Here is a 15,494-nt window from a genome sequence, read left to right on the forward strand (position 1 = left end):
ATCCTGGGAAAGCACTGTGTGAAATACCTTGCAGTTATTAAGAAGAATGCAGTTGGATTATATGTGCTCAAGTGGAAAGATCTCAGAGATCTTTCTAGAGGAATATACCTATGCAGGCTGTTCTCAAGTACCGGGAGGTGATGGGCAGGGGCTGGGGAAAGATACCCCCTCCCTAGGTTGTGTTTATGAAATATTAAATTTCTTCAGGGGAGCATGTACTAGCTACTTAGTAGGAAAGAGGAAGAAAAAACTATTAGAAAGTACTAATAATTAATGGGATCATTTCTGAAGGAGGCACTTAAGAATCTTTCTGTTGTGTGAATTCAACATTTCACATGCGGGTTTCCTTATGGGCAAAGGGCAGAAATATCCCTCTTCCAGAGAAGACATGACACATCCCTCCACAACACCAGAGCCAACAGCAGGGCTAATGTGGATGTCAAGATCACCCCCAGAGGGCCAGGCAGCAGCAGGCTGAGCCTTCCCACTCTCCAGGGCCAGGCTCGGCCAAGCGCAGATCCTGCCCAGATCCTGCCCAACCTGGAAACTGCCGCTGGTCCTCCACCCTCCCCTGGAAATCTAATTTTAAGTGGTCTCTATTTCAGGAGTTATAAGACCTAAGGGTAGCACATATAATTTGAGACCCAGGGCTGCAGGATTCCGAACAGTGCCAGGAAGAAGACTCCAGCTCCTGGTGCTTTTCCCCAGCACCTCCCTCAGTTCAAAAGGACCAGGGATGACAAGAACTAGAACTGGAGCTTTTCAACACCAGGAGTGCATCACCCAGAATGGATGGTGCCTACTTTCACCTGCTGTGCAGACCCATGGACAAGGGGCAGTTTCACATATAAGTGATCATTTACCGGTTGAGATAAATGTCCATGAAGCACAACTGAGAAGAGGGAACGCTGCTTCTTTTACTGGACTATTTTAAGTAATCATGCAGAACACCCAAGGTTCTTTTCAAAAGTGCTGCTTCTTTCTGAGAGGATCTGTGAATACCAGAAGTATTGGGGACCATGCTCATAGCCGAAAAGTTTTATCCTGAGGGCACAATTCTTTCATAACTTAAACAAACTGCCAATAAAAAATCTAAATTAAGGGACGCCTGGGTGGCTCAGTGGCTGAGCACCTGCCTTTGGTCCAGGGCATGATCCTGGAGACCTGGGATTGAGTCCCGCATCGGGCTCCCTGCATGGAGCCTGCTTCTCTCTCTGCCTCTCTCTCTGTGTGTCTCTCATGAATAAATAAATAAAATCTTAAAAAAAAAAATCTAAATTAAAAATGTAAGGGGAGGGCTGCCCTGGTGGTTCAGTGGTTTGGCACCGCCTTTAGCCCAGGACCTGATCCTGGAGACCCGGGATCAAGGGCTCCCTGCATGGAGCCTGCTTCTCCCTCTGCCTCTCTCTCTCTGTGTGTCTCTCATGAATAAATAAATAAAATCTTTAAAAAAAAAAAAAATGTAAGGGGAGCAAAAGGCTAACACTGACGAAAACCAAGTCGGGAACATGGCAAGCTGTAAAACTGCACGTTCTTCTGTATAGTTTGCAACATTTCATGAATTTGTGAAAGGAAACAGGGGAAACACACTTCACATAAGGTTTCTTTCTGGAGGGTGGACAAAAAGGCCCTGACCGTTGCACGGGCCTCCCCACAATCTGCACAAGCCCCCAGCCCCATTACAGCTCCATGGGGCTCACACCTCAGCAAATGGGCTGCACACCTTCATTTCTTCGCTTAAAAAGGAAAAATGCCACAAGACAGGCACAATTCACTCAGGTAACAAACAGAGGTGCCTTGCATGTAATGTGCTGATGCAGACTGAAGCCAAGGCTACAAGAACCCAGAGGCTAGCAGGGCTAGCCCCTATGGGGAGCCTGATGTGGGACTCAATCCCAGGACCCTGGGATCATGACCTGAGCCAAAGGCAGATGCTCAACCACTGGGCCACCCAGGCGCCCCTATACATCATTTTAAATAAGAGAGAAATACCACAAAAGAGAGAGAGAGAGAGAGAGAGAGAGAGAGAGAGAGAGAGAGAGAGAAAGAAATAGTAAAGGTCATTAAAAGATTTCCAAAAGCTCTGAAGAGATACTGATACTGACACTCTCAAATGAAGGGGCAGGAAAGCTTCTGAAGACCTTGCTAATGGGACATAAGGACACAGGATGGAATCTGTTGATGACTGGTTAGAATAAAAACTAACTGCATTACAAACCAAACCAGGGGCACCTGGATGGGTGGTCAGTGGCTGAGCATCTGCCTTTGACTCAGGTCATGATCTCAGAGTCCTAGGATCGAGTCCCACGTCAGGCTTCCCACAGGGAGCCTACTTTTCCCTCTCCCTGTGAGTCTCTCATAAAATCTTTTAAAAAAACAAACCAAACCACAAAACAATCAAGATGCCTTTTAAAGCTTTCATCTATAAAACCAAGGCTTAAATATTTTAACCATCTGATCTACTTGGTAGTAGCTGGCACCAAATGACCCTCTGCAACCGGAGTAGAACTCCCGAGGGGTCTGAGACCCCCACCCCCTAGGGAAGAATATAGCCCTGGTAATTGGGTCCCCTAGCTCCAAGTCCTGAGGAAAGTCAGCCTTCCCAAAGAAATACACTCATTCAAGAAACAGCAGTTGTATATACTCACTGTGGAAAAAGAGCCTTCACCAAGAATTTTCCCAAATTTGAAGTCTTCAGGCCGTTTCTTCCGAGGCTGTGGTGGCGGCTGTGTGGTGTGTTGCAGCGAGTTGGTGCTTGGTCGGGACTCAGCCGCGGTGCTGTCCATGGTGGGGCCCTGTCTGCTACCACCACTGGGAATGCCAGGGGCCGTGCCGGACTCAGTCTGGGTCCTCACCATTGATGGGGACGGGCAAGAACATAACACCACACTGGACTGGATAGGAACGGTGTCATACTGGAGGACAAAGGAAAAAGAGGTAAGACTCAAAGCAGCTCAACTTTTCCTACATGTCTGAACTAAAGTGTTAACATTGTTATAACACGAATGCTACCAAGTATTGGGCAGGTCATCTGACATTCTGCCACAGGATTCAGGCCACCGCTCTCCTCTCCCAAGTCCCTTCCCTTCTCAAATCCCAACCCTTACCCCCGATCCTGCTGCCCAGCACCCTCATCGTCCATCACCTATCTGCCTCCCCCTCCTCCCTCAGTCAGCACTGAGTGAATCTCCAATTACCCCCCAACCATGGCCAGTTGGCTTTCCCATCACTGCCCAACCTCAATGCTACCTGCAGTCAACCCCAACCCACGAAGGAAGCCAGTCCAAACTCTTTGACCATGGTGTCCCCATCCAAAACTCCTTGCCTACTCACCCATTCATACCTCATACAAGACTGGACACACAGAAGGTACTCAATTAGGGCCTGAACAAACAGACTGGTTTAAGACTATATCCCAAACTAAACAGAATTTTAACCTAGAAGTAATAGAACATGGAAGTAGAACTTCATGGAAAGAAGAGTCCAAGAACTGTCAATTACACATAAAAGTTATAGCTAAGGGGCGCCTGGGTGGCTCAGTCAATTGAGCATCTAATTCTTGAGCTCAGCTCAGATCCTGATCTCAGGGTCTTGAGTTCAAGTCCTACAATGGCCTCCACACTGGGTGGGAAGCCTACATTAAAAAAAAAAAAAATTAGGGGATCCCTGGGTGGTGCAGTGGTTTGGCGCCTGCCTTTGGCCCAGGGCGCGATCCTGGAGACCCGGGATCGAATCCCACGTCGGGCTCCCAGTGCATGGAGCCTGCTTCTCCCTCTGGCTGTGTCTCTGCTTCTCTCTCTCTCTCTCTCTGGACTATCATAAATAAATAAAGAAAAAAATATTTTAAAAAAAAATTACAGTTGATAAAAATAAATACGTTTCTCAAAAAAGATAGCAGTGGCATCACTGGTTACCAATCGGGAAACTACCTGATCAAGAACCCAGAAGCTCAATTTCATCAAAGTTATCTCCAAATCAGGTAGTGTTAGGTTTTTAAATTATTTAAACAAATGAAACATTTAACAAATTTTATTTTTTAATAAAGTAAAATAAAAAGCCACAAAAAGGAAGTACTGATACATGCTACAAATTGAATGAACATGGCAAACATTATTATGCTCAATGAAAAGGGCCAGACATAGGGACGCCTGGGTGCCTCAGCAGTTTAGTGTCTGCCTTCAGCCTGGGGCGTGATCCTGGAGTCTCGGGATCAAGTCCCACATTAGGCTCCCTGCGTGGAGCCTGCTTCTCTCTCTGCCTGCTTCTCTCTCTACCTGTGTCTCTGCCTCTCTCTCTGTCTCTTATGAACGAATAAAATCTTAAAAACAAAACAAAACAAACAAAAAACCGGCCAAACACAAAAGGCCACATACTGTGGGATTCCATCTCCACGAAATATCCAGAAAAGGTGGATCCAGAGACAGAAAGCAGGTGAATGATCATTAGGGGCTGAGCTGGAGAAGGGGGTTGGTCTGCTAATGGGTATGGGGTTTCTTTCTAGGGCGACAAAAAAAACTCTAGAACTAGATCATGATGATGGCTATATAACCTTGTGAATACACTAAAACCCACTGAATTGTTTAAATAGATGAATTGTACAGTATACAAATTGTATTTCAATAAGCTGCTACAAATACTTATATCACATATAACTGCACTGATTTATAAACAAGAACTCATTCAAATTTATAAGACATCAAGACTTTAAGTGAAGAAATGGACAGGCACCAAAAAAACTCAAGGAACCAAAAGATGAAAACATGCAAGGTATCCAAAGCCACGTTAAAGTGACCAGCGACAGCCCTGAATGTTTGTAATCAGGGGAAAGGTTGGAGGATGGATAGACAGAAATGACAATTAAATATGTTCACAACACACAGGAACAGCAAATGCTGGCAAGGCTAGGATAAAACAAGGTACTCCTCTAACAGCAGCTGGCACTGATACACCCATGGTGCTGTTATCTTGTCTTCTGGAAAGCAATTTGGTAATCTGTGAAGAAAGCAATGACAGAACAGTTGCCAATGAGACACAAAGAAATACTACAGAGACACGAGAAGAAATAGTAAAACTTTAGGTGGGTATTAAGAAAGGAATAGACAGGGAGCTTGGGTTGGTCAGTCAGTTGGGCATCTTGCCTTTGGCTCAGGTCATGATCCCAGGGTCCTGCGATGGAGCCCCACATCGGGCTCCCTGCTCAGCGGGGAGCCTGCTTCTCCCTCTCTTGCTCCCCCTGCTTGTGTACATATTCTCTCCCAAATAAATAAAAAATAAAAATATTTTTTAAAATATTAGACAGTCTCAAAATTAAATCAGAAATACATACAAGTTCACCCACAACCACAAAGAAAATTGCCCTTCCCAGCTCTGACTCTGCAGTGCTCTAGCAGTGACATCATGAGCCTACCCACCACCAGATTGTTGGAGAACACCACAAAATGAACCCAGAGCATCCAGATTGTTTCTAACAGTATTCCCCAGTAAAAGAACTCAGGGGAAAAAAACAAAACAAAACCAGAAACAACTCAGGACAGCAGTCAACTCCATGTCTTAGAACAGAAAAACGGGAATATGGTATTTGTATCCTTTGCTATGTCTGAAAAGGAGGAGGCCTTCACAAGTGTCTGTGGTAGGAGGAAAGGGTAGGGAAACTGGGCTGGAGGGACTGTCACTCACTAGCCAAGCTGTGACTCTGTAAACCCTAAAAAGAGATCAGTAAGTACAGCTCATCAGAATAAGCCAAAATGGGGATGCCTGGGTGGCTCAGACGATGATGCCTCTGCCTTCAGCTTAGGTCACGATCCTGGGGTCCTGGGATCAAGCACCACATTGGGCTCCCTGTTCAGTGGGGAGCCTGCTTCTCCCTCTGCCTCTGCCCCTCACCCTGCTTATGCTAGTTCTCTCTCTCTCTCTCTCTGTGTCAAATAAAGAAAACCTTAAAAAGAAAAAAAAAGCACCAACCAAAACGGAAAAATCCTTGAGTCTATGACGATTTTTGTCATACATATGTGATAAGTGTATTGATACAATAAAAGCCTACTGATTACATTTCATTTTATAAATGTGAATGACTAAGGGAGCGTGATCACGCAGAGCTCTATTTTTTGTATTGTTTGTTTGTTCATAAAGGATAGACAAACATTTCCTCTCCGTTTATTCAGGATCAGGAGACAACAGGGAAGTATGAAGAAACCAGAGTTCACGAACAGGAAGGGTAGGTGGCCACAGTAAGCAGCAGTGTGCACTGGGTGACAGCTCAGCCACCTCAAGAGGAAAGCTGAAGGAGAAGCTCGTCTGGAGATGCACTAATCACATAAAGTCAAAGACCAATCTAGAGAGAACATCCTGCTCCCCAGACATGACAAGTGCAGAGACAGAGAGGGCAGCAGGCACCCGGGCAGCCCCCACAGTGCTGCACGAGCCTCTCTTCCAGCAGACACACCGTGCTCCAACTCCCAGCCAAGGAATCACCATCGACAACTGGGAGGAGGCAGGCTTCTTGCATGTACAGGTCTCTGGAGAGCATGAGATGCATAGGCAAGGGGCAGGCCTACCTTGGAGATACTGTAGGTTCCCTTTCAGACCACTGCCAACAGAGTGAATGTCACAATAAAGAGAGTCAAATAAACTTCTTGGTTTCCCAGTACATATAAAAGTTATATTTACACTCTAATGTAGTCTATTACATGTGCAGTAACATTATGTCCAAAAAAACAATGTCCATGCCTTAAAAAAAAATACTTTATTGCTAAAAAATGCTAACCATCAGAGAGCTTAGCTGGCTCAGTCGGTAGGGCATGAGTTCGAGCCCTATATTGGGTGCGTAGAGCTTACTTAAAAAAAAAAAAAAGACCTATCATCGGAGCTTTCAGGAAGTTATAATCGCTGATCACATATCACCATAACAAATATGATAATAATGGAAAAGTTTGAAATGTTGCGAGAATTACCAATATGTGACACAGACACACAAAGTGAGCAAGTGCTGTTGGAAAACTGGCACTGACTGGCTGGTTCAGGGTTGTCACAAACTTTCAAACTGTAGAAAACGCTGTATCTGTGGAGAGTAATCAAGTGAAGCTCAATAAAAGGAGTGACACCTGTGACCAGTGTGAGAAATTATCCCACACCCAGTACCAGTGGAACATTTGGAGAATGACTAATCTATAGTACACAGTACATATGTGACCAGTGAGACAAGTCCTCCAGCTGGACTGTGAGTCGAGGTGCACCATTTATTTATGGAAGACTGCTGTTTTCTTGAATGCTCGATGGCTGAGCCGTAAGCCAAGTATGCCTTACACATTTCATAAACACTCCACCTCACAAGAGGCACCAAAGGTTGGACCAAGCTCTGGGGTTCAAACAGTACCTTAACAGTTTGTCCCTTCATAACCAAAGCATACAACATAACAGAAGCCTAATCCAATTCAGTAACTTTCCCAGAGATTAGCAGGAATCTCTCTGTCCTCAGAGGCAGTTAAGTGGGGAAGTCACAGTAGCCAGGCTAAGGCCCATCAAGAACTGTGACAGGCCTGGACTGTCCTCACAAGCCAGGCAGGCTACACTGCGAGTGAGAGCTATGCATACAGAGCTCTGCGCACTCATAGGACTCCTGGACACAGCCAAGGATACATGCTCCCTGGGCCGTTAGGTCATCCTGGGTGCAGACCCTCAGGCCCAGGACTGAGACGCAGCTGGACTATGTGACCTAAAGGACACACAAGGGAGGAGAAGCGGGAAAGAGCCTGTAGTTCAACAGCACAGGCCTGGGTACTACAGCAGTGTTGTGAACTAATCTGGCCATGGGTCCACTGGGGAGTCACCAAAGACCCACAGATGAGGGGAGGGAAGAGTACTGCCTCTCTGTCATGCCCACCTCCCCCCACCTGTCCCAGCAAGTTCATAAATCTGATCAACATGGGTTCACCTAAATTCACCTATGTGCCCAGCCTCCTGTCAAGCAAGGCTCAAGGAGAGAGCAGAAGAGACACGTGAGACAGTGACAAACACGGCTTTTAATTCAAAACCAGCAAGTGAAATACTGATCAAAATCTCAAACATTAGCAAAGGCACCAACATATCTGTCCTGTGATTTGGCACAGGTGGGGGACAGCCCATGGCTTCTTCACAGTGGGCAGAACCTCAGCCCTACAGGTGAGGTAGGTAACATCCAAGAGCAATAAAGAGTTTCCCAAAGGGTGAGCCACTATGCCCAAGGGAGGCAGGGCATCGCAGGCAGCGGGTGTCCACAGCCACAGAAAGTGAGGGGGCATTGAAGACTTGGGTGTGACAATCCCCAGCAAACTGGTTATTCTGGGGACAAAGGATCCTGGCATCAAACATCCTGGGAGGGCCTTAACAGGGTTAGGAATGCTTACACTGGCTTCAGAAGCACTTACCAAGAAATGTCTTCAGCACAGACTTCCTGACTGCAAACTGACCAACATCCAATGCATGAATCTCACTCCCTCCAAAACGACGACCAGGTAAGTCTGATGAGTCTCTGGTTTACAAGCATGTATTCTTGAGAGCTTTCTTTCATCAAAGTGGTTTCTACAGTTATTAAAAGGTCTCCAAAAGAGATGGTCAAAGGAGATCACTGCCCCCTGAGGAGGCCCTACCCAGGCAGAGCAGCCCATGGGACACACCTCTGCCTATTCCCAGGCTCTGCGGCAGGTTGCTGGCTACACTATGTGGCACACTGGAAACTAAAGCACTATCTCGATAGATGCGGACCTGACTCTACAGACCCCATGACACTGAGCAGCACCAGACCTGGTACAAGTGCAGCATCATGCTGGATAAAGCCTGCTCCCTTCCTATCATCCATCCACAGGTGAGGATAGTAAGTCCCACAGAAAATGCCCAGGCCACCTGAGCAAGTGTGAGAGGAGACAGCAGGTGCCATGAGAACTGCAGTTTGAAAGTCAGGAGGTGTGTATGTCTTGTTGGGAGAAGCAGAGTGAATGAGACAGGATTCAGACAGTAAACAGCTCCAAGGACAGCACTGCAGAGCAGCCACTTTCCCTGCACACCTGCAGTACCGGGTCTGCCACTGTATCCACACCTCTGCTGTAGAGGACTTCAAACCTGACGCTGCAGCAGCCCAGTGCCAAACACACGGGGTCAGCCCAGATGTGCTATCGGAGCTCCTTCCCCAAATGAGTGCATGTTCCTGGCCACAAGCAGTGAGCATGACAACAGCTTCCATCTCATGGAAATGGGGCTCATGCTGGGAGTTGCCTAGGGCCATATTAAAGCACAGCCCGGGACGCCTGGGTGACTCAGCGGTTGAGCGTCTAACTTCAGCTCAGGGTGTGATCCTGGAGTCTTGGGATCGAGTCCCCGCATCACGCTCCCTATGGGGAGCCTGCTTCTCCTCCTCTCCCTCCGCCTGTGTATCTGCCTCTCTCTGTGTCTCCCATGAATATGTAAAATCTTTAAAAAAATAAATAAAGCACAGCCCGCTAGGAGGGAGCCAACCACCATGAGCTCCTAGTTTTAGAAAGTCTGTGGCCACTAACATATCTTCCATCCCAGTAGTTCTCAACTAAGGTAATTCTGCCGCCCAAGGGACTCTCAGCAATGTCTGGAGGCATTTTTGAGTGCTGTTGCTGGGGGAGGGAGGAAGTCATACTGCATCTACCAGGTAGGTTACAGAAATGCTGTAAATGTCTCAAAATGAACAGGATGGCCCCAAAACCAAGAATGATCAGGTCTGAGTGGCAACAGTTCCTGGGGGAGAGGTCCTGCTCTATTCTGGTGGACTCTTATGCTCCCTTCCACAGGAAGAACTCCAGCAAGTATTCAGTGACCACCCTGAAAGCACTCAGCACTCAGGTAGGCCCTGGGTGCTATGAGTTCCTTCAGCCACTCCTTGGGGCAGGAGGGAGAAAGAAGTACAGGAACCAGAAGCTGGGATCTGTGGAGAGCAGCAGGCGTGCCCAGTCTGAAAAAGGCATGTGAACAAACCCTAATGTGTTTGGGAGAGAACAAGAAACTCCCATGACCTAAACAGTATGCATGGCAGTGCTGACGAGGCTTTGCAGCAAAATACCCAACCAGGGGTGTGGCTTCACAGGACAAACCCCACCACCAATGTGCTCCCCGCCCTCTGGAGCTCAGGGGCAGTACAGGGACGTGGAACCAGTGGCTGGTGCAGGAACTGGAGGAGATGGACAGAAGGGAGTGTGCACACCACTAACATGGAAGCAGGGAGTTAACACCCCACTCCCTCAGCAGCCAGACACATTCAACTCCCAAGAGGGTAAGAACTGCAATCCAGCAAAGATGCACGAATCTGAAATGTCTCCACGCAGCCCCTTGCTCTCCGGAAAGCAGTCACTCCAATAGCAGCTGCAAGGCCTGGGCTGGGGAACCGCAGGACCACGGGCTATCTTATTCAGTTTCTCTGGGGTTCTGGGTTCACCTGGCCAACACACAGGTTTTGGCTGGAACACTGCTTGACAATGCTGTTTCCAAATGCCAAGCCTTTGACATTTCACTTGCTGTAAGATTATACTCAATAATTTCTCTGATTTAAGGTTTTAGGTTTTTTGTTTTTTTTTTTTTTAACTAATAAATAAACTTTCAACTTGGACCTGGGAAAGAAAACCAGCTAGGAGCCCACTTTGCCGTAAAGAACACCGTTTATTCCATGGTAAAGCAGGCCAATGCGAAATAAGAACACATCCAGCCAGAAGTGGCACATGAAGGGGGAAGCAGCTGAGCCCAGCAGACCTGTAGCCTCTCAGCCTGTCCCAGTATGACCGTTCCTGTGGGGAGTCACCTCTCCTGGAAGGAGCCCCCCCGGACGGCAGGGATAGGCGCATTAAGACTTAAGACAATTCCACACACATTATTCTTAGCACTGTACCTTGAAGGTGGTCTAGAACTGAGATCTTGGTTAGACAAACAGTGTTCTGTATACTTCACAGAGACTAATCATGAGATAAAAGTTGAGCCCCAGTTATTCCCACCTGTAAACACGAATGCACCTGGTACTCTTACCTTTACTGGCAAGTTCACCCTGCCTCAAAACACAATTCCAATGAGAGGTCTGAAGGCATTAATCAGCCTCTCCTTTGAGAAACATACAGCACCTTGGCATAAATGAATATAAACTAGTCCTCTTATTCTGTTGTTGGCAGCTGGCTGAAACCGTCAGCATGCTCTGGAGCCTGAGCCAACCTGTGCCTGCTTTGTTTTGGCGGATACTGAAGTAGAAGGCTTGGCCATAGTAAGAAAAAAGAAACAGGGCATTTGCTCCAGAGATGCAGGAGGGTAGTGAGTGGCCCTGAAGCCAGGTAGAGCAGGGGCAGGGAGAGAACGCCAAACAGGTAGCACAGTCAGTCATAACCACCACTCCTTCCACCTCTAATTCACAGGACCCCACTGCTTTTCCCACCCCCAGCTCAACAGGATGATCGTTGTCTGCCACAGCTTACAGCACATCCAGCAATTCCTGTCCACAGTCCTGGGAGGGGAAGGGGAACTCCAAGACCTTGAATCCACCCAGGGTAGATAACTCAGGCTGCTGGGGAGGTCACTCTCCAAAGCCATGGGTTCTCTGTTACTTCATAGGAATTTAAGTGCTCGTTTTGCTCATCAGAGTTTCCTTTTTTTTTTTTTTTTTTAAGATTTCATTTATTTATTTGAGAGTGCATGCGCACGCAGTGGTGGTGTGTGTGTGGAAGGGGGGGGGAGACAGAGGGACAAGCAGAATCTCTGCTGAGTGTGGAGCCCAACACGGGGCTCAATCTCATGACCCCAAGATCATGACCTGAGCTGAAGCCAAGAATCACATGCTGAAGTGAATACACACCCAGGCACCCCACTCATCAGAATTTCTTAAAGGAAATAAATTAACTACATTATTTTTTTTAAGATTTTATTTATTTATTCATAGAGACACACAGAACGAGAGGGGGGTGGGCAGAGACACACAGGCAGAGGGAGAAGCGGGCTCCATGCAGGGAGCTCCACGTGGGACTCGATTCCTAGGTCTCCAGGATCACGCCCCGGGGCTGCAGGCAGTGTTAAACCGCTGTGCCACTGGGGCTGCCCCAATTAACTACATTATTAATCCAAATAATAAACATTACCACTATGCTTGGAAGGGTCCAGGGGCATGGCCATAAGGCAGACATGGTCTCTGCCCCTAGAAAGCTACATCCTAATAGCGTTAATGGGCCTGATGTCATTTACAAAACTGGTTGGTTAAAGCTGTAAGGGTGGCACGAAAGAGACTGGCATGGGCGAGTGCTGGGGGTAAGAGGCAGACCTCTGACTGCCTTGGTGCTAGGGCCTCAGTTGGCAAGAGGCTTGGTGGAGGAAGTTTCTCAGGTGCTAGGTGTGGCCTCAGGGGGAGGGCCAGGGGAGTGCTGGCAGCTTAGATGGTGCTGCATGGCAGGGAAGAAAATATTCATGTATACGAAGTAAAATGTAATGACAGCTAATCATGCATCACATTTTTTTTTAAAGATTTATTTATCTTAGAGAAAGAGAGCATGCACGTGTACATGTGGAAGGGGGGTGGGGGGAGAGAGAGAGAGAAGAAAGAGAGAGAGAGAGAGAGAGAGAGAATGAATCTCTAGCAGACTCCTTGCTGAGCATAGAGTCTGATGCAGGCCAATCCCACGACCCTGAGATCATGACCTGAGCCTGAAACCAAGATTTGGCTATCTCACCGACCACCCCCCGACCCACCCGCCCCGTGCCCTGCAATGTATCATACATTTTAAAGTTTCACTTTCCACTAATGTTTCAGATTCAAAATACAGCAGCCTTCACAAGTCAGAAAGAAAAGCCAGTCATTCTGAAATCAACATCCAAGTGCAGTATAGAAAGAACTCTGGATTTTTGAGATGGCAATAACAGATGCTATGAGACAGACAGACACTGACACACCTGCTTTGCCATTATGTGCTTTAAGTGAAACTCCAGGGCCTCAACACAGCTTCAGTAATTTGAGGCAAATTCAGTCCTCTTAAGACCATACTGCTTTATCCACTTCATCAACAAATGAAGTAGTTCACTGAGTAACTACTATGTGCCACGCACTGCTCTACATACTGGAGATGTAACAAAGAACAAAACCAAGCATCTGCCTTCAGGTCAGGTCATGATCTCAGGGTCCTGGGATCAAGCCTTGAATTGGGCTCCCTGCTCAGCGGGAGCCTACTTCCCCCTCTCCTCGGCCCTCTGCCACTCTTCCTGCTTGTGCTCTTGCTCTGTCAAATAAATAAAATCTTAAAAAAAAAAAAAAAAGTTACATTCCAATATGGCACACACACACCCCAAGAAACAAACATCAGGTATTGTTACAGTGTCAAATGATGATAAGAACTATGAGAAAGGGCAGCTCCAGTGGCACAGCAGTTTAGCACAGCCTGCAGCTTGGGGTGTGATCCCAGAGACCCGGGATCGAGTCCCACATCGGGCTCCCTGCATGGAGCCTACTTCTCCCTCTGCCTGTGTCTCTGCCCCCCCGCCCCAAATAAATAAATAAAATCTTAAAAAAAAAAAAAAAAAAAAGAACTATGAGAAAAATAGGGCCAGGAAGGTAAGACAGGAGTATTTGATGTGAGTAGCTGTGAGATGTGCAAATTTAAACACAGAAGCCCTTACTGGGAAAGTGACATTGGAGCAAAGACCCAAGGAGATGGGGAAAGCTTTAAAGAAATCTGAGAAGAGCCTTCTCAGCAGCCCAGTTTGACCCACAGAACAGGCCACCACCAGACAGAACCCCTGGGTGCCAGGCAGGGATCTCAGAGCCCCTTAAACACCCCTTCTGGGTACCTCAAACTGTAGGGATGGGAGCCTGAGAAATGGGGCTGCCCAGAAGGGTACAAGCATCTCCTGAAACAGAGTGTGATGCTAGCCTAGCCACAGTTATACTGTCCGACATCAGCCCTGGGCTCTGAGATGCTGGCCACCAGACTACTACTGCTCTGGTGTCCCCTCTGCTCCAGCAATTACAGGCACAATGACACAGGAACCTGTCATGGGCAGCCTTTCTCCCTCATGGAATTCTGCAGTTTCCTTCCTGCCTTGGCCATCGCATGGCAGCCAAGCACCTCCGTGCAAGACCAACTCTCAGGGCCCCTCCCTGACAGAGATGTGTATAGGGTCAACCGTATGCTCCTGCTTTCTCTTCCCACAGCCTGGCATGTGTATGTTTTAGCGATTAATTTTACCTCTGTAGTTAAGAAAGATAGCCACAGTGTTACTCTTTAAAGCATTTAGGCATCAATTGTGAAACAAAAAGCCTAAGAGAAAAGCCCTTTTAGTGTGAAAAGTCCAAATATTTTTTTTGTATTATAATTGTTATTCTAAACAGCCAATAAACACATATATATATTCTTTTACATCTTGTGCTCTCTTCGGCAGCACATATACTAAAAATATTCTATTATATCTCAAGGTGGTACTTAGGCAGCATAGTGGCACTGAGATGGTCTGCCACAATCGGGGGGAGGAGGGGGACAATGGCTAACTGGCAGCCCCACGGGGTGGGGGTCGGTCCCGAGGTGCCCCTTCTAGCCAGCCAGCACTCCACCCTATTGAGGCAGCACGGCTGGGAGATCCCAGGTGACTCAGGACCTGCGGGTAAGTCATTCCCTCCCGGCACAACCCAGTCAGCTTGCCACCCACCTGATGACCCAAAATTGTAGTAAGTAAATAGTTTGGGTTACTCGATAGCTTCTGAAATTTAAATTTCTAGAGAAATTTAAAGTAACAAAACCCTAGTTATGCCTATCCACTATCCCCATCTTCCTTAATAAAATGGAGCTGACCACAAGTTCTCAAGAACTTTGCCACCGTGTCAGCATGAGAGTCACATCACTCGCCTTTCCTACATACACATGTGCACATCCCAAATCTAAGCCCCTCACACCCAAGGGAAGGCTGGGCGCCACGACCTGCTTCACCAGTTTCACACCAGTGGCTTCTCTGGCTCCCCGTGGCCTACATCAATGCTGCTCCCTTCCTGCTAGGAGTTCCCCCACTAGCCATGCTCATCTCTACTGTTCCTTCCCCATTCCCCAGTACCAGCAGCCCTCAATCTCTCCCTCCCTCAGAACGAGATCCCCTTCTGTGTTTCCTTCTCCTGTCTCCTATGTGGCTGGTCAGGACAAGCCTCAGTAACTCCCTCACTGCTGAAAGATGTGGAAGATGTGTCTGGGGCACAGCTCTCTCGACAACAAGGAAGGACAGCTGCTCTCAATTTACCTGGGCTATGAGATTCATAGCCACTGACCTCTGGCAGCCTTGGAGCCTCTGGAAAAGGCGGACACACACGTCCCCCATGTGTCTTCTCCACATGAATCTCGTTCTGTGCATATTTGTGTCGTAGAGAATCAGTAAGCACAAGTGACACCTGTTGTGCTCACCTCACCTTTTCTGAGCAGGAACCACAAGCAGCCCTTCACAAGAGAGACTCTGACAGGAAGACAAGCATGAGTCTTAACTGACATCCAGGGGTGCCT

The 15,494-nt window shown here is 47.5% G+C and overlaps 1 protein-coding gene across 2 annotated transcripts in view; it reads right to left on the bottom strand.

The window, feature by feature from the left end:
- PDPK1 (3-phosphoinositide dependent protein kinase 1) overlaps positions 1–15,494 on the bottom strand; it is an 81,297-nt gene that overhangs the window by 41,219 nt on the left and 24,584 nt on the right. For both annotated transcript variants that reach the window (XM_041750451.1, XM_041750450.1), the window contains exon 2: positions 2,649–2,915. In XM_041750451.1, coding sequence (XP_041606385.1) covers positions 2,649–2,858 — 210 coding nt within the window. In that variant the 5' untranslated portion in view covers positions 2,859–2,915. The remainder of the gene's footprint in view (positions 1–2,648; positions 2,916–15,494) is intronic.

Source organism: Vulpes lagopus, chromosome 3 (genome assembly GCF_018345385.1).
Source record: "Vulpes lagopus strain Blue_001 chromosome 3, ASM1834538v1, whole genome shotgun sequence".
In the NCBI taxonomy this organism is placed as follows: Eukaryota; Metazoa; Chordata; class Mammalia; order Carnivora; family Canidae; genus Vulpes; species Vulpes lagopus.